General features: G+C 36.7%; 3 protein-coding genes across 3 annotated transcripts; 1 reads left to right on the top strand and 2 right to left on the bottom strand.

Moving 5' to 3' along the window:
* Window positions 1–907: 907 nt before the first annotated feature.
* Window positions 908–2,907, bottom strand: LOC118041920 (probable calcium-binding protein CML18). Its single transcript, XM_073404536.1, has 2 exons — window positions 2,771–2,907; window positions 908–2,568 (listed from the first exon to the last, which is right to left on the bottom strand). Exon 2 carries the CDS (start codon window positions 1,995–1,997, stop codon window positions 1,371–1,373), a length of 627 nt encoding a protein of 208 aa, XP_073260637.1. The 5' UTR covers window positions 1,998–2,568; window positions 2,771–2,907; the 3' UTR covers window positions 908–1,370.
* LOC118041292 (brefeldin A-inhibited guanine nucleotide-exchange protein 2) lies at window positions 2,743–12,664 on the bottom strand. The gene is made up of 11 exons (XM_035048567.2): window positions 11,271–12,664; window positions 9,249–9,566; window positions 8,782–9,127; window positions 8,292–8,714; window positions 7,892–8,184; window positions 7,254–7,527; window positions 6,123–6,628; window positions 5,673–5,994; window positions 5,157–5,538; window positions 4,367–5,034; window positions 2,743–3,698 (listed from the first exon to the last, which is right to left on the bottom strand). Exons 1-11 carry the CDS (start codon window positions 12,476–12,478, stop codon window positions 3,087–3,089), a joined length of 5,352 nt encoding a protein of 1,783 aa, XP_034904458.1. The 5' UTR covers window positions 12,479–12,664; the 3' UTR covers window positions 2,743–3,086.
* A 2,310-nt stretch (window positions 12,665–14,974) lies between these two features.
* On the top strand, window positions 14,975–18,332 carry LOC118041293 (pentatricopeptide repeat-containing protein At1g01970). The gene is made up of 2 exons (XM_035048568.2): window positions 14,975–15,621; window positions 17,301–18,332. Exons 1-2 carry the CDS (start codon window positions 15,163–15,165, stop codon window positions 18,063–18,065), a joined length of 1,224 nt encoding a protein of 407 aa, XP_034904459.1. The 5' UTR covers window positions 14,975–15,162; the 3' UTR covers window positions 18,066–18,332.
* Window positions 18,333–19,945: the final 1,613 nt, after the last annotated feature.

Below are 19,945 nucleotides of genomic sequence, written 5' to 3'. Positions count from 1 at the left end.
GTGTGTGTGTCTGTGTGTACATGTAGGAATCGTAAAGCTGAAGGAAAATGTCATTTGCTAATAAAACTTATTAGCTAACCAGTCAGTGATCTGATAATATATTAGTCTAATTTGACCGATCCAAGGAAAAATGGAAGAATTACGAAAATGCTGAGATTGATCTTACTCTCATGCTGTTGTGCGAAATTTTTCTTGGGTTGCTATTAATTTTGGAAAACTAATTATGGTCACGGTCCTCCACACACACACACACACACACATGAACCTCGGTAATAAATTTTACTCGTTATAACACTATAACAAAGTTGATTTTTCTTTGTTTCTACACCGTAAAAACCTTTCTTTTAGACAAATGAAGGTGAATAATTAATTGTTTGCGCCTTTATTCAAAAAGAAAGAAATGTTATCAAAAAATGACTAGGCTAAAATGTTTTCAGTCCAATTTAATGTGTTATTCCATAACCTTAAAGCCTGTCATGTTTAGGCTTAATTCTATAGTTTAGAACTAAGCATGGCCGTGCTATGCCGTGAACTTGTCTTCCTCTTTAGTTTTTTATTTTTTATTTTTATGCACTAACTATTGGTAAAAGAAACTAATTTCCATATACTTACAATGATGATTGGTGGATTACTCTGTAGTAACAAATTTGGAATGCTTTTTTTTTTCTTTTTTTTTTGTGTGTGTGTGAATATACTGCGATCTTTTAAAGAAAGAAGGAAGATTGATCTAGGCCCATTTCCAAAGCCCAATTATTCCACAATTTCACTTCAAACCTTGCTGGCGAAGAGGATGCCATGGGACAAAAGGGCTCCGAAAGGGAGAGGGCTGGGACAGAAATTCCCATTTCTGAAATTGACAGATAAGAAACATGACAAGCACAATGTTTGTTTGTATATAGCAAGAATGTCGTCTAGGAACTTGTGGCCAATGAGGCGGATAAGATTCACGATAATCTTAGAAAGGAGGGTCTCAATTCACCAGTGGACGAACTCTATCTATCCACTTCAACTATTATTACAAAAACAAGATTTATTTACACAAGCATAAACAACTGTCCATGATCGTGTATAAATCACGGTGATAAAATTGGCAAGCACTTAGCTAGCCTTGATTTTCCAGACGGATATCTCATCAGAAACAAGATTTTTATCTTCGAAAATTAGAGGCCCGTTTTCATGCATGCAAAGAATGACAAACCACGCCACTTCAATTATTTGATAAGGTGAGGGTTTTCCCAACTTTTCGTAAAGCTGCTTCTTCCATTCAATCATTGATATTTGCATTTGGCTTCGAATCTTGAACACCTGTGCTTGAAGATAGCAGAAAACAGCAAAAAAACAGAAAAGGGATAACGTACGTAGCACTTTTGCTAATCTTCTGGCCAGCTTGCACTTGTTGTCATCATCGATCGGAATTCATGAAAATCCACGAAACCATCGCCATCTTTATCGACCCCTTTTATCATACGCCTGCAATCTTCAAGGCTGCATTTTTTGCATCCGAGGCTAGTAAGAACAGTCTGCAACTCCCTCGCCGAGATTAGGCCATTCTTGTCGGTATCAAAAATTAGAAAAACATCCATGAGATAATCTTCCTTGTTACCGCTACCAAAGTTTCCATCGTCATTCACGGCATTGATGAATTCATCTAAATCGATAAATCCATCTCCGTTACAATCCATTTCTCTCACCATTCTTTCAGCTTCCCAAGCTGCTTTTGATTTTTCATATCCAAGACACAGAAGAACATCACTGAGCTCATGGCAAGATATCTTGCCATCCCCGTTCGCGTCTATGACCTTGAAAACTTGTTTGAATTGGCTGGACATTTCCATGGCCGCGAAAGAGCAAGTTAGCAAATCAAAACTTGATGACAATAATCTTTTGTTTTTTCTCCTGCCGCATTTACTAACTCTCTCCGTGTTTCTCGGCTGTTGAAGAAAGATTTTCGCCCTCCTGTGTAGGGAGCTCAAGCAAGTTCTGAAAGAATTCAGCATGGATTAGCTTGAGCGTGCGGGTGATGGGGGAACGATGATAGGCTATGCAGTGGAGTGGTGGAAAGTTTTGGGTTAGATGGATGGGAATGGTAGATATAAATTAGCAACCTAGTTTGTCGTCTTGCAATAATTCTACGGATCAATTAGGCCCTACATAAAAATACAGACAATACTTCCAGTCACTACCTTGGGATTATCATATGCTGAGAAAGCAGCAGTCGTTGAAGAATTGATCAAGTCCTGGTAAAAAGAGAGCCGGCAACCGGCGGAAGCCATAGCAAATTAGTATTTACATAGACTTTGATCTAGTCTCGTTGGCATCTACGGCGTTGGGTATTTTGGACGGCCGTGTGTACACATTACAAGGCTGAATAATTCTTAGGACACGAGTGAGAACTGCAGTACTGGCCTTTCTATTATACTATATAGTACTATGTGCGTATCAGCGACATAATAATTGGTGTCATCAAATTTCTAACGAAACATCGAGTTCGCCATCATACCCGGCCTGAATAATCCAGGCATCGGAATTCAGAACCAATGCTTACCTTCATGCCCTAAAAGTGCAGCCCTGCAAATTAAAGAACTCGTATTTTATATAAAACTACCTCACGCGGTGTATGAAATTCAGTCAGTCTAATAGCACTCTTGAATCGTTCAAGTATATAAGAAAAAATAGCCGTCCAAAAACCAAGTCTAACTCACAAAACTTGAACATTGAAGTAACCAAGAGTAAAATAAGTCATCGAAGAATCAAGAAAATGGCCTCTTACCTCACATGCTGAATTCGCAGCTTTTTACAGGAAAGTAATGTTCTCAAATTTGTTGATCGGGAGGCCCGGAAAAAATATGACTAGCATACAACATCAAAACTAATGGCATCTGTGAATTCTGAACAAAGGATGAGCCAGGCTCCTGAATAAACTAAGCAAGGTTCAGATGTATTGGCTGATCCATAACCATCTAACTCTTCATACACTACGAATCTATATCTCCATTAACATATTGTAATAAAGTAGAATGAAGAAAAAGAGAACTATGATGGATAAAATATGAGACAGCCCAAAATGCAGTTGAATCTTACCAAGATCAACAAGACCGAAGCAAAACAGGACCCACTGATGAGCTGAGCATATCGCTGAGAGCAACCTGGACCTCATTTGACCCATGTTCACAACTTATCAAGCTTGAAAGAAGAGGGAAGAAATGTGCCAAGTTCTTCTCAAACAAAGAATCTCCCAAACTACAGATAGCCTGGAGAGTTGCAACGATAAGAGGAGCACGTGCGGCCAGTTCCCTTCGTTTTCCAGAACCTGAAGGAATCAGCCACTGGGATTGGCCACTGGGAGAAGTTTCTGATGTCTGTCCAGCATGGGCAGATGCAATGTAAAACTGTAAAACCTCCTCACAGAGATTGACAAGGCAGGATTCCACTTGAGCTTCATCATAAGTTGGAGGTCTGTCCAGTATAAGATTTTGTAGGAATGTCAGGCAAATTTGATAGGACTCGTTCTCCAGGCGTAATAGTGGAGGGTCTTGCATTTGGGTCATAGAGCCAAACTCTAGTAGCTTTGAACGTAATGCAATATTGGTGTTGATACTGTGAGCATGAGATGCCACGTCATGCAAAGCATCAAAGAGCACTAAGGCACTTTTAGCTGAAAGGTGAGACCGATACATGCTGTAGATCTCCATCACCGCCTGCCAATTAGAATGATAAAATGCTCACACTTCATGTTTAGTGGATTGAATAACAAAGCTCAATGTTTCTGATCAAGCAATTACTAGACAAGAAAAGTAAAAAAGAATCAACTTATAGAACCATCAGAATATTCATGTTGTTGAGGCTCAAGCCCTTATGCAGGCAGACACACACCAGTATATGGGAAGGAACTGAAGCCCTTCAACTTTCCACTGTTTTAGAATTTTTTAATTTGTGCATGTCTCCTTTTTATGAGCAACCTTAACAAGATTTCAAGATTAAACTCATTTCTTCAACTGTAACCTCAATTTGCCTAGAAAAAAAAAGCCAATTTTCAGAACTTTATGAAAAAGTAGGGATGCCTATGTTTAGAAATTTTTATTTCTTCAGATTAGGAGCCCCTGGAATCAATATTGTGCAGCACTCCTCACCCTTGTACCAACCCCTTGCAGAGTCATTCATACTAAATCTCAACACTATGTCCTTGGAAAGTTCCATTATTTTCTTTTTCTTTCATGTGTTTCCATCGAACTCACACCTAAGCAGAGCTGCAGAGGGAGAGCACAACACCCACAAACAGCATGTTTGTTGTTTCCAACTAGTAGACCAACACATAAAATTGTGCACAATACTTCCACAATATTAAAATAAAATAGTTAAAGAGTACCTGAATTAATAGAAGTTGAACAGCAGCTCGACACTTTGCATCAGATATAGAAGAATAAAGACGGTGCGCTATCAGCCCCTCTGAATCACCATCAGGCATGTCACCAGACTTCTCTCCGTCACTTTGTTCATGGCTTATTACTGAGGCTTCTCCACTAACAATGTAAGAGAAATCAGGGAGTGTAGCATTGGCAGCCTCTTTTAATGACAAAACCACCTCCAGCCACTTCTCCTCTGAAAAAAGATCTCCAGCATTGCTCATCAAACGGACAAATGCCGCAATACCAATACCAGCAAGACTTTGGTGAGGACGCCTAATGAAGCTAACCAGAAGCAATAGCACCTTTCTTAAAAGCGGATTGACAGTGTTGTAGAACTTTACAAAAAGATCCACAACCAGTTGGAGAGCCAAGGTGCATGTCTCATAGAGCCACGCATCTTGATCAAGCTCACCCGTATCACCATCAATCCCCTGCTCAGGGGCGTCGCCTCCAGTAGGATCAATAGCATGCCGCACATAGTCAAATATTGGAAATAAGACCGACTCAAAGACTCTTTCCCATAAAGGTAGAGAAAAAAGGTGACCATGATTGCGTAAAGTTTCAAACAAAATTTGCAAGGCACTCTTCCTGATTTCAGGCCTAGGGTCAAAGCTAAGTTCTGATAAACCTGCACAAACCAACCACCAATAATTAATAGTCAAAAAAGGGTTGCAATTATGGAAATCTGAATGTGAGGAAAATAAAACAAAGATTCATAACATCAAATGCCAACTTATCCAGTTTCCTTACCAGCCAACAAAGGGAACCAGAAATAGAGATGATCTTCCCTATCCGTGATTTCTCCATTCTCTTGTTTTCCATCTTTTCCAGTCCGAGGTGAAGGTATTGAAATTTTCCCAGGGGCTTCCTTGTCCTTGTTCCTTGATGAAAATCCAAGATCTCCTTCCGCAAGTTTTGTGGCACAAAATCGAAGGAAAGCAATTGCATTAAGGCTAATGTCTTTGTTGAATCGACTATTGGTGAATGCTATCAGGCAATTCACACAATCTGTAAAGGTGGTTGTTTCAGTTTCTGTGATGTATGGGAAGTAATCTCTAATAATCTTTTCAATTATTTCAAAGGCCAAGAGTACAATGTTTTTGTGGTCATCATAAGCTGCTGTTGTGAAAACCTGAAGCAATATGATGTGTAAGAGTGAAAAACATAGCAAGCAGGATATCTCATAACATCAAATTGAGGTCTAAAATTTAATGGTTAACAGTATATTCATTATAACTAAAGTTAAGAAGTGGCAGATTTCAATACCATGAACATGCTCTTCCATCCTGACTTAACATTATTGACACGAGAGAGAACCATTTGCGAGACACATCTGATAATCAATTCTCTGATTTCAACAGCATTACTCTTCCGCATAACAATAACAAACGGCTTCATAAACTCATTCTGAAAGTTATAGTTTGCCAACTCTTCCCGCTCTAAGAATTTCATTGATAATTGACGTAAAGAGTCCATTGCAAAAATTGCAATTGAAAGGTTTTCAGAACAGCCGATGGTTACAAAGAAATCAGAAAGCACGTGCCAGATGCTTGACCATACAAGCCTGATGCGATTCATGTTATAGTGCCTGTGATAAGAAATCAAATCAAATTTATTATGTAATCCCTGCAGTAGTAGCAGATACTTTAAAAAAATTAAAAAAAAATGAAGAGGAAAGAGGCCCGATAAACAAACAAAAAGTAGGATGAAACTTACGCAATCTCAACAATCTTTGTAAGGCTAAAGACCCGTGGATCGGAAGCTGATCGCAGTTCCTCCATGGAGACCTTGCAAAGAGCCTTGACAAAGTCAATAATCGCCTCACTGTTTAACTTTTGGCTCCGTGTGAATATGCGGCTCATTTCAGAGCTTCCAACTTGTTCTAACATGTTTAAATTGGAGACTAAATTGTTCATCTGCTCACTAGTAACAGCCCCAGCTGTGTTTCCACCAATACCAGCACTATCATATGAACCTCTCATCACACTAGCAGCTGCATACTGCATCCTTCCAGGTCCCTTCTTTTTCAGAACAGGGAGGATGGTTGACTTAGTTTGTTTTGACTTTTCGGAGTCGCTCTGGGGAAAAGCAAAAAAGGTAGCATCTGGAGGAGCACCCTCTCCCATGAGATGCAAATGTTCAAAGCGTGAGACACATGTCAAAATGTGTTCCCAAGCTTCTTGCAAATAATTCCCATCTTCATCTGCTATTGTAACTATTGCCTATAAACAGTGCAAACCCAAATCAAATTAGATCCGTGAGCAAATTGCTACTGGGATGAAGTTGAAGAATATAATACTCAGATCATTGGTAGTTAAAGCTCTTGTGACAACTTGCAGACTTTCTGCATGTGCATTTGTTAACACAAGGTTGGCACTACTAGCACAGACCCATCAATAAAGGCTACTAACCTTCTATCGGTTCTTCTCGTGTTACATTTTCATTCATTTAAACCATTTTGTTCCCGCAAAAAGATAATTCATGAAATAGTAGCAGAGGTAGCCTATTGCTATCCAAACCTCCCATTCAAAAAAGAAATCCCCAGTGTGAACCCTCCTCCAAAAGTTATTAATTTATCCATTTAAGAAAAAAGGACATATTCAGCCTGTACTTCTAACTCCATCCTACTATTATTTTCCTACCATTCACTTCTAAAGATTCATAACATTGAAATTTGAAGAAAAGTTTCATAAAGCCAATAAAATATGAAAGATACACTCCCATGTAGCACAAGGAATACATAATCTCAACAAGACAACCTAAGAAAAGGAGGCTCACAAAACAATACTGATTTTATTTTAAGTTAATCTGAAGGGCCATCTATAAGATACTATTTCAAATACCAACCTTGATGGCATCAATATTTTTCTGCTTGATATCAGCAGGAGAATGGAGTGAAGTAAACTTTGCTAATGAAGTCACAAAAGCATCTCTATGAGTCTTCATGGACATCACAGCAGTAACATGAATAGCACACCGGATACCTTCCAGACACAGAGCTATCACCACTTCATCATCACTTTGGTCCAGAGGCACACTGAAGGCTGCCAACATAGGAGCCCAGCATACCTCAACCATGAATCTAAGAATCACCACATCTGTTGCAGCATAATAAACTGACCTGCAAATTGCCAGGTCGGTAAAAATATGTGAGAATTATATACAGTTTTGTTCAAAGTACAAATATCAACTTCACGAAGAGCATAGTCAAGACATAAGCATAGTTAGATTTTTCTTAATAAAAAATTCTATCACAAAGGATTGCTTATTGTTCAGGAGGCACTAATGAACTATAAGCATGTAAGCAATTGTTGAAAAGTATAATCAAGAGCCTTTAGCTTCATTAAGATTATTGCCCAGCACACAAATTGGAGAGCCCCATAAGGTGCAGAACCAGATGACTCGACAGAGTGGGATCAGTTACCATAAAGTTTCAGGTGGAAAAGCAATGGGGTTTGGAGAACAGGAGAGCCAGTTATTCTTACTCAGATTTCCGAGCCTTTTCTTTAAATTGTTCCTGCATGTGCCTGATAAGATCATCACTTGTTTCCATATGCTTTTCTTCACCCCGCTTGCGGATCACGATGTTTAGGATACTGTCCAAGCCTAAAATTCTGTTTGAATTCAAAGACTGCTTTTGTTGGAGATCCAAATTATCTTCTTTCATTTTGATCTCACTTTTTGATATTCGTTCAAACAATGATCTCAAGAACTCCTCAGGTAGATCTTTCCCATCATCAATGCCACGATTGTTTCTAATGAAGTCATCAGCTGACATCTGCTTTTTTTTTAGAGAGAGAGAGCTATGTGAGAGAGGAGGGTACAAACTTATCCATCACACTATCAGAAATATCCAACCGAGTAAACTAAAGGATTTGAACACACCTTACTTTTGACCATGGGATTATGAGCATCAGTATTGAGCATTATCACAGAGTAAGCGAGGACATAGGCTGTGTCAGCGCTACTAAAAACTTTTGGATTACATTTGCAGTAACGTTCAGCAAACTTCTCCATAATTCGATCAATCTTCTGTGCCTCTCCTGGTAACCTAAATCCCTGTAAAAAGACCCTGATAGCCTCATCAAACTCCAGGCCTTTAAAGTCAAAAGAATCCACATAAGCATGCATCACTTTCAGTGACAAATCTTCTCTTTCCCCAAGGTAATCACCAATCAGAGTCTTGTTCAAGCCCGATGCATTTTTAAGAAAGGCTGCTATCTCCTCTGCTGAATGGCCCACTTTATTTGCATTGATTAGAAACTCAATTCCTTTCTTAGGCTTCCGATTAAAAAGAGATATACCTTCCTGCCACAAATTTTAAATTAGATTCCATTTGCAGTAGCCAGCACATAAATACAATTAAATCACATACCTGAAGTTCCAGCTTGTAAGCCCTTCGTTGCTCAATAGTTGAAACATCTGATGCTTCAGTGGAGGTTTCAGAATGAGAATCCGATCCATCAACAGGCTCATCCCCATTACCATTTGCCATGGGAAGACTTCCAGGTTCAGGACTGTTCTCAGCTGCATCAGGTTTCTTGGTAGAATGAGGATCGGGAATGCGCAATTGTTTATTCATCCAGTCTCCCATTGATTTCAGAATACCCACTAAGCACTTCATAGCTTCAAGTTTCATGGTCACCTCCTGAGGTGGCAAAAGTGTAGTAGCAGTACCAGGAGGGGCGCCTTGAGCAGTTTTAAGGAGTCCATTGACCATTCTGAATGATCAAGATAGCAAAACATAATTTATCAAATGGTTTAAAACTTGATATTTTTGCCAACGTTATAGATCAATTGTTTTACAAACTCAGATATCTATAGCAAGAAAAGAAAACATACCTCTCAAATATGTTAGATGAGTTGACATCACAATCATAATTAATAAAAATGTCTACCAAGATCTGTGAGTCAACACAGAGCTTATCTAGAAACCGAAGCACTATAATCTTCTGCTGATAGTTAGGTTGAGCAACATTTTCCAGAACCCTTAGAACAATCATAGGAAAAAATACTCCAATCTCAGCTTTCAATCCAGCTCTAAATCTTGAAACCAAACTAATGAAAATGGAGCAAGAAAGCTGGAAAATGATCATTAGACTCGAAGCGCTGTTCTTCAACAGTGAAAGACATAGATATTGCTTGATGGCACCTAAGAACCTGTTTCAGCACAAGAATCAAGTATATTTAACACATCACAAATTTAACTTTGATAGACTTCATTATGAGAGTAGCACTTCATAAGCAACATAATTGCATATGCATAGAAGTGATAAAAGATAAATCTCATTTTTCATCAAATACCATTAAGCACAAGAATGCCACTTGTTGATAGAGAAAGGAATGGACTGAAACCAAAATAATACTATTCAACTTCAGAGTGAAAACATTAAGCAAGAGGACCACATGAGACTTCCACACACAAAAAAATATAACCAGATACGGCAAAATAGGACTAGTTGACTCACCCTCTAAACTAAGATTTAACTAAAGTATAAGTTGATCACTATGGTTTCATGGCTTACATCCAACCAAAAGGCATTCAATAATTTGTCCTACATAGGATCAGGAATTCCAAGTGCTCAGCCAAAGCAATTTTCTTACCCATGAAATAAACTCCTTAATCCCTTGAAATGAGAGAGAAATACTAGATAAAAGTATTTAACCATAGAAATTGGCAAATACTTTTATCAGTCCTTCTGCCACATATTCCAAACCCAATCACAACAGAAAATGAAAAGATTATTGAGCTATTTGCCTACCTCTCTGGATTTAATTATTTAACCATTGAAATTGGTAACAATACTAGGTTATGATGTAGCCACACAACATTTTTCTATCAGGCTTTCTGCAACATATTCCAACCCCAATCACAACAGAAAATGAAAAGATTATTAAGCTATTTCCCTACCTCTCCCAGGATCCCATAATCGCGCATCTTAACAGCACAAAACAGTACATGAAACATTGAAAAGGGAGAAGTCCATTTACAGCCAAAGTTGTACCAGTTCTACCAGGCAGCATAAACAGCTACATATTACTGTTGGCATACCATTTGCAACCAACAATTGACCTCCACAAGTTTTCCCTATCCCTCCCAGTAGTTCAATTTTCTTTCCATCTTAAGATCATTCTGACAACAAATTTAGACCAATTCAGGCCCTGCTTGAGCTACAGTGTTGATGATTCTGCATGAGCTAATGAAGGTTGTACCTATAGACTCTCCATGAAGCTTGGAGATAAAAATGGCAGATTTTTAACCAATTTTTTAAAACAAGGATGGCTTATGCTGGATGCATTTGAGATCTAAAGCCTTGAAGACTTTTTTTATGGAAATATTATCTGACAATTGTACCTTCATCTTGGTGACCTGCACAATAGACTGAGTACTGAAATGCATCTGTGTCCACTAGAATCTATCTGTTTCCCAGCCACCAATGGTCATGTATAATTGCATAGGAAAAATACTTTTGATACAAAAGTTGAGATCTAACTTGAAAACTCTTTATCATGGATATACTATCTAAAAATTGTAGCTCCATCTCTTTGATATACTATCTAACAATTGTAGCTCCATCTCTTCGTCATCAGCACAATAAACCAAAACCACTAGAATGCACATGTATCCACTATAATGAGTCTGTTTTCCGCTCAATAATAGTTGTATATGGCTACGTAGAAGAAATACTTCAAGAGCTTCCAAATGGTGTAAATGTATCTATCACTATACATAACATTGTGATCAAATATATCAACAAGTTTATAACAATTAATTTCAAATAAATGTGAAAAAAAATTAATGGACAACAAAATGCAAAATCCAGCAAGAATGTATACACTATAAAAGCATAACATAGGTTGTACCTGTCACTAGTCCTAAACACGGCACCAGCATTCTCCAACAAAATCTTCAATAACTCCAACGCGACAATCTTCCCTCTCATCAACTGAGGATCAGTCAGAGCCTCTTTTGGTGGTGTTTTCATAGACAACTTGCAAAGTGCTCGAAACACCAAAAAAGCATCTCTCCTCAACTTATTCCCAATCTGCACTTCCAAATCATCATCTCTTTCCCCTTCCCCATCTGCCAACTCCCCTTTCCTCCCCTCCAAAGCCGTCTTGTACATACTAATTTCCCAATACTTCGCATCCAACATATCCTTATCTGTCGAATCAAGCAAATCAGCCGGATTTGTACTCTCCACTGTACTAGTCGTAGTCTCGAAAGCCCCATCATGTGCCCCCATCATTGAAGCCTTGCTCGGTGTCCCCGGATTTAAAACCCCATCGATATCCTGCATAATTTTGGTTATAAAACCTTGAACAAACACCGTCATTGACCCATCCACATCAGATTTCTCCATTGGTTCCATTAATTCAGCCACAACAATCGGCTGAATCGGAACTGTCGAAGAATCAGCCTCCATTCTCCTAAACACAATAACTAACATTTGAATCAACGATGCTTTCGCCGTTGTTTGATTAACCACATTTTTACTCCCTAGATAAATATCATAACAAGTCCTCACTATTTGTAACAAACTATCTCCATGAATCCTTAAGGAAATAGACGTAACAGCCGATAATAGGGTTCTCAAAACCAACAATTCAACACCATCATCCCCTAAATCATAACATTTACACACAGATTCGATCAATTTAGCTAACAATTTCGCTTCTGTACCTCCGGTGGGATCCGCTTCTCCACGTATGTACCCATGGGCGATCAATTTCTGGATGCAGTCAACGGCTGGATCGACGATCTTGAGGAATTGAGTGTTGCACGCGTTGATCAGAGGGCTGAGGATTGTTTCGGATTCGGCAAGGGAGTATTCGTGGGACCCGCCGTCGTGGAGTGGGGCAGGTAGGGAGGATTCGGAGGGAGAGGAATCGTCGGAAGTGGAAGTCGGAGGAGGTTGTTCCTGGGGTTCTGGTGAAGTGAGAATTTCGAGGACGGATTTGCATTCGTGTCCTAATTTCGAGTGTTTACGCCACGATGCGTTTTTGATGATTTTTTCTAAAGCAGGAGATACTATCTGGCTTAACCGGGAATCGGCTTCCGTGGAAGCCATTCCCGAGTCAGGAAGGTGAGTGAGCTCGTGACTCGGGGAGCTTGGATCTGGAGAGGGAATGTTAGGGATTGTTTGGCTTGTTTAGATTTGATGGCATGAAGAGGAAAGAAAGTGAATCGTAGAGGAGGGAAATGGAAATGGAGAAAAGAGAGACACAGAGAGGGGGGGAGCTCCGTGATTTTAAGATTTAGATCGCGTTTTGGGTTTAGTTTGTCTCTTACGGGAAAGTCCATGGTTTTAAATTATGTGACCGAATTGCCCTTGGCTTTTGTTATGGATTAGAGTGTACTCTAGAGTGGTTAGGGATCTTTAACGTGATGCTGATGACAGGTCGATGGTAATAATGGGGATTAGGGGTGGGTGATTTCGAGATTTATGTTTGGGTGCTATGTTGTGACGGCTTTTTTCTGTTCTTTCATGATAGACCGGACGGGTCGCTTCCAAGCAATTTTAAAGCATGTTTAGATCTGTCCGGAAGTGGTAGCTTTTAAAATATTTTTTTATTTAAAATGAGCTTTTAAAATATATATATATCTTTTTGTTAGTGAATTTTAATTTACCGTTGCAAAAGTTTGTCGCAATTTGATTTTTTTTCATTGACTTTAATTGATGACTGATATTGTGATCGATGGTCTGTAATTGAAGGGAAAAGGAAACATGTGAAATATTTTTATAAATTGCTCTTATAAATTCGTAAAACTTGCTTAAAAAAACACTGGGAAAATTCAGTGTTGAAATGCCAGTTGTTGAAATCGATCAAAAGGCCAACCTACTGGCCCTGATAAGCCCGTCCCCCCGGTAATATATACAGCTGTTACGACGTGTTTTCCTTCTGGCACTCGACATTTGTGCTTGATCAAGTTCTCACGGTTCAAGGCTTCAAGCTGGAGTAAAGGAAAACATTATTATTATTATTATTATACAATATAACAAAAGACGTTAATTTTTAGTATTATTATTCACCTCCTCGCATAATATTGTGGGTTTGGTTTTTTTTTCTTTCAATTTTTCATGTTGGCTTTTTAACTTTTATTTTATATGATTTAATTTTTTTAGTTTAAATTAACACCTGGTTATATATTTTTTTATAGGATAGAGTTGAATTAAAAAAACAGCAGTCTCGAATGAAAAAAACAATAGATGATGAATTTAAAATTTATTATAAAAGCTCATTTTAGTTACTTATAGTTTTTAATTATTAGGTAACTTGTTCTTTATTTTTAAAAATAATTAATTTTGATATAAAAATTTATTTTTCTCATTTTCAAATTTTTTTTTGGTGAAAAAAAATTATTAAATTTTAATATAGAGAGAAAATGATTGCTGTAATAATTACAATCATCAAATCAATTTATTTTTTATATCAAATAATTTTATATATGATAAGAAAAATTAAGATGGGCATTTTTAATTTTAAAAGTGTCTAGAAAATAGATACGAGTGGAAGAAGATTTTGAGTTTTCGGATTTTTTTTAAATTTTAAGTGGTGTTTTTTTTTGAGTGCTATAAAATAATTTAACAAGGTTTCTATGATATTCTTAATGTATTTCGAGTAAAAAATAAGTTTGTTTGTAAAAAAATATCATCATAATAATCAAATTTTAGAGATTCTCAAACATCATATTTGTTTAAAAATGATTGGAAAGAAAAACATGTCATTCATCCTATTAATTTTTTTAAAAAAAAAAATTAAAGGCCCTTGCACACCATTGCTTGATGGATCAGATGCTAACTTAATTTTTTTATTAATTCCTTATTTTCCATTTTCCATGTACATTTTAAAATATATTTTTTTATTTATATTTTAATTAACACGTTTATTCAGCTTCCTTTTTATATATATTGTGATTATTTAAAAAACTCCTTCATGGTCACCATCTGTTTCCTGACCATGCCTCAACAACAATCAACAGATGCAATGGAACGAGGCAGTTACCGTCACTTGATGGCTTATCCGTTCCAATGGCGCCGATAATGCCCCTAATGCATCATGAGCCGTTGTCCTCCATGAGAATTCATCATCATGCATCGGACAACACTATCCCCGGACCAAAAGCCGGAAAAGGAAGAAAAGGAAACTCCTAACGCCCGCCATCCTCCATCATTGTTCTGGAGAGCCCTTTAAAAGTAAAGATAGACATATAAGACATTATAATCGTAGCAGTTTTTTTATTTAAAATTAAAATAAATTCTCATTCAAATTTAGATGTAAATTTCATAATTAACACGAATTTATGATATTTCTAGATATGTGTGTGCTGTTAATGCAATAAACAGTTTAAATTATCCGACCTATCTTCCGAAATCCTAGCATAAAAAAGAAAAATAACGAGTATAAAGAAGCAAAAGATCATATAATTAAAAAGCGGGTAAGGTCTCGGTGAGAATGGGCGCGATCTGGGAAAAGGCCCAACATCCCAGCAAGCAGGCTTCCCAAATTTGAAAAGCTAAAATGGGCTTGATAATTCTCTTTTAAAGGAACTTTCAGTGGCAACAGTACAAGAAATGGCATCCTCTGCCTTCTGCTGGCTGTGGCTGGGGAATTAGAAAATCCAAATAAGTTTTTCTGCCTACCTGAATTTCTTCATAGATCTGCTCCTAATCACAATTCAACAGACTCCGTTTAATTTTTTTCTCTCAGAAAGATCAATCAGGTCTTGTTTTTTTTATGCCCGAACTTGGCTATGGCCTCTTATGTTATTAACATTCTCCCGTTTTCATCTCCAACTTGCCCACTACACTCCGAACCCAAAAAACCCAGCAACCTTCACTTTCTGGGCAACTCATTATGTCAACAACCTGTGAATTTAACTTCTTGCAAGTCCCAAATTCAGCCTGTATTAGCTGCTATCAATGTAGAAGAGAAAGTAGAAGGAGAAATAGGAAAAGAGAAACCTAAGTTTAGGTGGGTTGAGATAGGTCCTAATATACCAGAAGAACAAAAACAGGCCATATCTCAACTGCCATTTAAGATGACCAAAAGATGTAAAGCGCTTATGAGACAGATAATTTGTTTCAATGACAAGAAAGGTAGTTTGCCTGGTTTGTTGAGTGCTTGGGTTAAGATTATGAAGCCAAGGAGAAAAGATTGGCTTTCTATTCTCAAGGAATTGAACAAGATGGAACATCCACTTTATCTTGAGGTATTCTCTTTTTTCCACTTTAATTGAATGCCTTTATTGATTATCACTTGCTTAATCTTGCTTTGTCTATTGATTACTATTTAAGTTTGATTGGAAGATGTATAGGGAGAATTTGGAATGAAGTTTGAAACATGAATGATTATTTTTAAGGTTAATGCTTGTTGTCTGGCAAAGTTAAGTATTCTACGATGGACTTTATGTAAATACTTAGGCGGGTTCTATTTGTCGTCTCTGAAACTCTTTTTTTTTTTTTTACTTTGTTAGTGAGCGGCAATTAGTTGTTTTTCTTAAAAAATATATATTGAAATATTTTTTTAAAAAAATTAATTTTTAATATTAACACATTAAAACATTAAAATGACATGAAAATATATAAAAAATTAATTTTAAAAAAAATTAAAGTTTTTTCTTTTAAAATACAAAAACAAATGGGTTATTGAACTTTTAATAAAATTAATAGTATTGAATGTAATTAAATTTTGAGTTTATTGAATTAGTCCTCCTTTTTAATGAGTTTGTTGTTGTTGGAATCTGTGTTTTCATTACTTCATCTAATTAAATTAATTGCTAGACAATGCAGTAGTTGGGGCAATTCGGTGATTGGGAATCTTCATCTGTGATATGTTTGGTTATTTCTTTCTGTTGATGAATGGCTTGTCAGAATCTTTTGAATTTTGAATATTATATAGACAGCTTTAATCAACCTCTATGTAGTCCATGGAGCAATAAATTAGCTGTACGCTTCCTGTTTTGTTTCAGAATCATATGAATATAAGTTCTCTTATTGCTGATAGGTTCAATCGCCGGGGTTGTTTAATCAAAAGAAAACGGTGGAGAGGACCCGTTAACGTCCACTTTTTTACTTCTCTTCCTTTTTGCTTGTCCCATCACAGTTTCTGATGTTCAATCCTTTCCTATTCATGTTCCTTCATTTTTCTTGAAGATCACTTTTTTCTGTTATTATCATTCAATCCTGCAGCTTTCATGAGTTGTATCCATCATTCTCATAGTTCCTGATGTTATATTTGTTAAAATCCTGAGGGTATATAAATTCATGCTCGTATTCACTTTGAGAGAGATTTCAATAGTTGTAAATAAACTCAGCATTTGGTTATTTTTTAGTTCTGTTGGTGACCTCTTCTTCCTCCCTGTCTGGTATGTATAAGACCACTTCACAACCTGTTCAATACTGAAAAAAATTCAACCGAAATAACAAAACAAATTCCCATCCTCTTCGGCAGTGATGATGAAATTATCAGCAAGTAGCTCTAGTAACCAGCAAATAAAGACATTTTAAAAAGGAGTTATTGACTAAGGGCATTTAGCTGTTTTCCTCCTTCCAGGACATCACAGAAAATAGCCATTTCCTTTACAGAAAAGCCACAAGAACCAATGGACTAAGTTTTAGTGAGGTTTGAGTAAGTGAGATGAATTTACTGGACAACATGTTACATGCCATGGCTTTCTTAGCAACATCCAGGAAGATAAGCACATGTTCTTTTAATGAGGTGTATAAGTAATTTGTGCATTAAAACATTCTCGTGCTTAACATAGTTCGAGTTTATTCAAGGTACAAAACCTTTTCTGTTTTTGAATACCAGTGTTCTTATTTTGTGTGCAGGCAGAGTTTCTAAACTCGCAATGTGATATAAGTTCATGGTCTTTTGCATCTTTATCAGGTGGCAGAAATTGCCCTTCTAGAAGAATCTTTTGAAGCTAATGTTCGTGACTATACCAAAATAATTCATTTTTATGGGATGAACAACCAGCTTGAAGAAGCTGAAAGAACTCGCTTAGCCATGGAGGAGAGAGGGTTTGTAAGTGATCAGGTAACGTTAACTGCTATGATTCACATGTACAGCAAAGCTGGCAATCTTACTCTCGCTGAAGAAACTTTTGAAGAGCTAAAGCTTCTTGGTCAACCATTAGATAGGAGATCATATGGCTCGATGATCATGGCCTATATCAGAGCTGGAATGCCTGAAAAGGGGGAGATGATACTTAGAGAGATGGACGCTCAAGAAATCCGTGCCGGAAGTGAAGTTTACAAGGCACTGTTAAGAGCGTACTCCATTGTTGGTGATGCTGATGGAGCTCAAAGAGTGTTCGATGCAATTCAGCTTGCAGGTATTCCTCCTGATGATAGAACGTGTGCAGTCCTCTTAAATGCTTATGGAATGGCAGGTCAAAGCCAAAATGCATACGCTACATTCGAAAATATGTGGAGGGCTGGCATTGAACCTAGTGATAGATGTGTAGCTCTGGTGTTGGCTGCATATGAAAAGGAGAACAAGCTCATCCAGGCCTTGGACTTTCTAATGGGTTTGGAGAGAGAGAAACTCATCATTGGCAAAGAAGCATCAGAAGTACTAGCTGAGTGGTTTGGAAGACTCGGGGTCGTGAAAGAGGTGGAGCTTGTCTTGAGAGAATATGCTACGGGGTAAGTCAATTGCGAAATTCTCATGGTTCTGATCTGTCTCCAAATCTCGCTGCATCCATGGAAAATTTTTGTTTTCCTGTATATATGCTCATGATTGCGAGGAAGTTAAAGTGATGGTGGTAAGATATGGAGGTTTCTCATTTTTAGGTATGGATTCAGCCAAGTTTTTTTGTTAGTCTAATTTTTTTTGTTTATAAAGGCTCAAAGAATTATTTCATATTCTTGTTAAAAGTGACTTAACAGGTTAACTTTGAATTTTTCTTAACCTTAATTCTGTCCAGTTCTAGTTCAAAATTAATCTTGTAAAAGTTGTATTAACATAATTCAACCGATTTGATATCTTGGATACTGATAAAAAAAAAAAATGACTTAACTTTAAAAAATATTTAAAATAAATATTTTTTTTTAATATTAAAATAAAAACATATTAGATGAATTTGAGTTTTGTATCTTAACCCATCAAATCTGCAATTTGAATCATAAACTTATAGGGTTTAATAATTATATTTTTTAAGATTTTTTTATTTAATGATATAATAATCAAAATAAATATTTATAAAATTGAGCATTCATTAAATAAAAAATTATTATAAAATATAATAACCTTTTAAAAAATAAATTATGAATATTTATTTAAAATTAAATTAAAAAAATAATAATAATAAAAAAGAATATTTTTTATATAAAAAAAAATAGAGAAACCATAATGTTTCGGAGTTCTTTTAGTGGAAAGAGTAATTCTTCCTAACCAGTCAACAATCCGCTACTGGTTTCTTTTGAATTGTAATATCAACACAGATTGAGGTTAAAGATGACTTTGCACCATTGTTCAAAGAACTTGTTCAACAACAATATGCCTCTTGAGTCAAAATGTTATCTGATGATTCTGCGATTTTTTTGTTCTTAAATTTACCTTAATTTTTGCCAAGGCAAGATGTTAAGCCAAGATATGTGTAGTCTACATTTTAAGGACTCTCGGCTGCGATTTCTGGGCCTGACCACTCAATAAATCTTTAGGATAGCTATCATCTCAAGGTTGGGCTAGATGGGCCTCAGGTGTGAGACTGATTTGGGTTCAGCTGGGCAGTCCGCTTGTGATCGCTTTTCCGTTCTGTTGAGGCGGAGGATCTTCCACATCCGCCTCCGTGGAGCCCTTCTAACTTCAGAGGCCAACCTCCATTGGGTCGCAGGTACAGTACTCCCGGCATCCATATCCGAATAAATTGAGTATTTAGACTATAGAGTTGGGTATAATTACCATCTCTATCTCTTATGTACTTCATTTTCGATATTCTTACTTTCTTTTTACTTGGATAACATATATATATATTCTAACATAAACGTTTATAAGATACGATAATAATATTTTATAACTTAGGAATATATAATAGAGATAATTAAATATTTAGAAATATATCCATATCCGAATAAATTGAGTATTTAAACTATAGAGTTGGGTATAATTACCATCTCTATCTCTTATGTACTTCATTTTCGATATTCTTACTTTCTTTTTACTTGGATAACATATATATATTCTAACATAAACGTTTATAAGATACGATAATAATATTTATAACTTAGGAATATATAATAGAGATAATTAAATATTTAGAAATATATTATCCTCTAATCTCCAAAATATAAGTAAAAATTAAACTAATTAAAAAAAAAATCGCAAAATGTCTTGTTGATTGCCACCCGCGGAGAGGCTTTCGGACAAGTGACAAAGCAACTTGTTTTCCACGGTAAACAATTTTATAGCAGAAGTGCCTTAAATTTGGACCTGTAATTCTTACTTCCAAGAAATGGAAATGGAACTATGCTCGGCAATCTTGCCATTGATGCTCTCCACTTGTGCTGGTTCAAGCCTAGGTCTCCGCA

Source organism: Populus alba, chromosome 14 (genome assembly GCF_005239225.2).
Source record: "Populus alba chromosome 14, ASM523922v2, whole genome shotgun sequence".
Taxonomy (NCBI): domain Eukaryota; kingdom Viridiplantae; phylum Streptophyta; class Magnoliopsida; order Malpighiales; family Salicaceae; genus Populus; species Populus alba.
The sequence above is the reverse complement of the archived record's forward strand: the minus strand, read 5'-3'. Positions and strand labels throughout refer to the sequence as shown.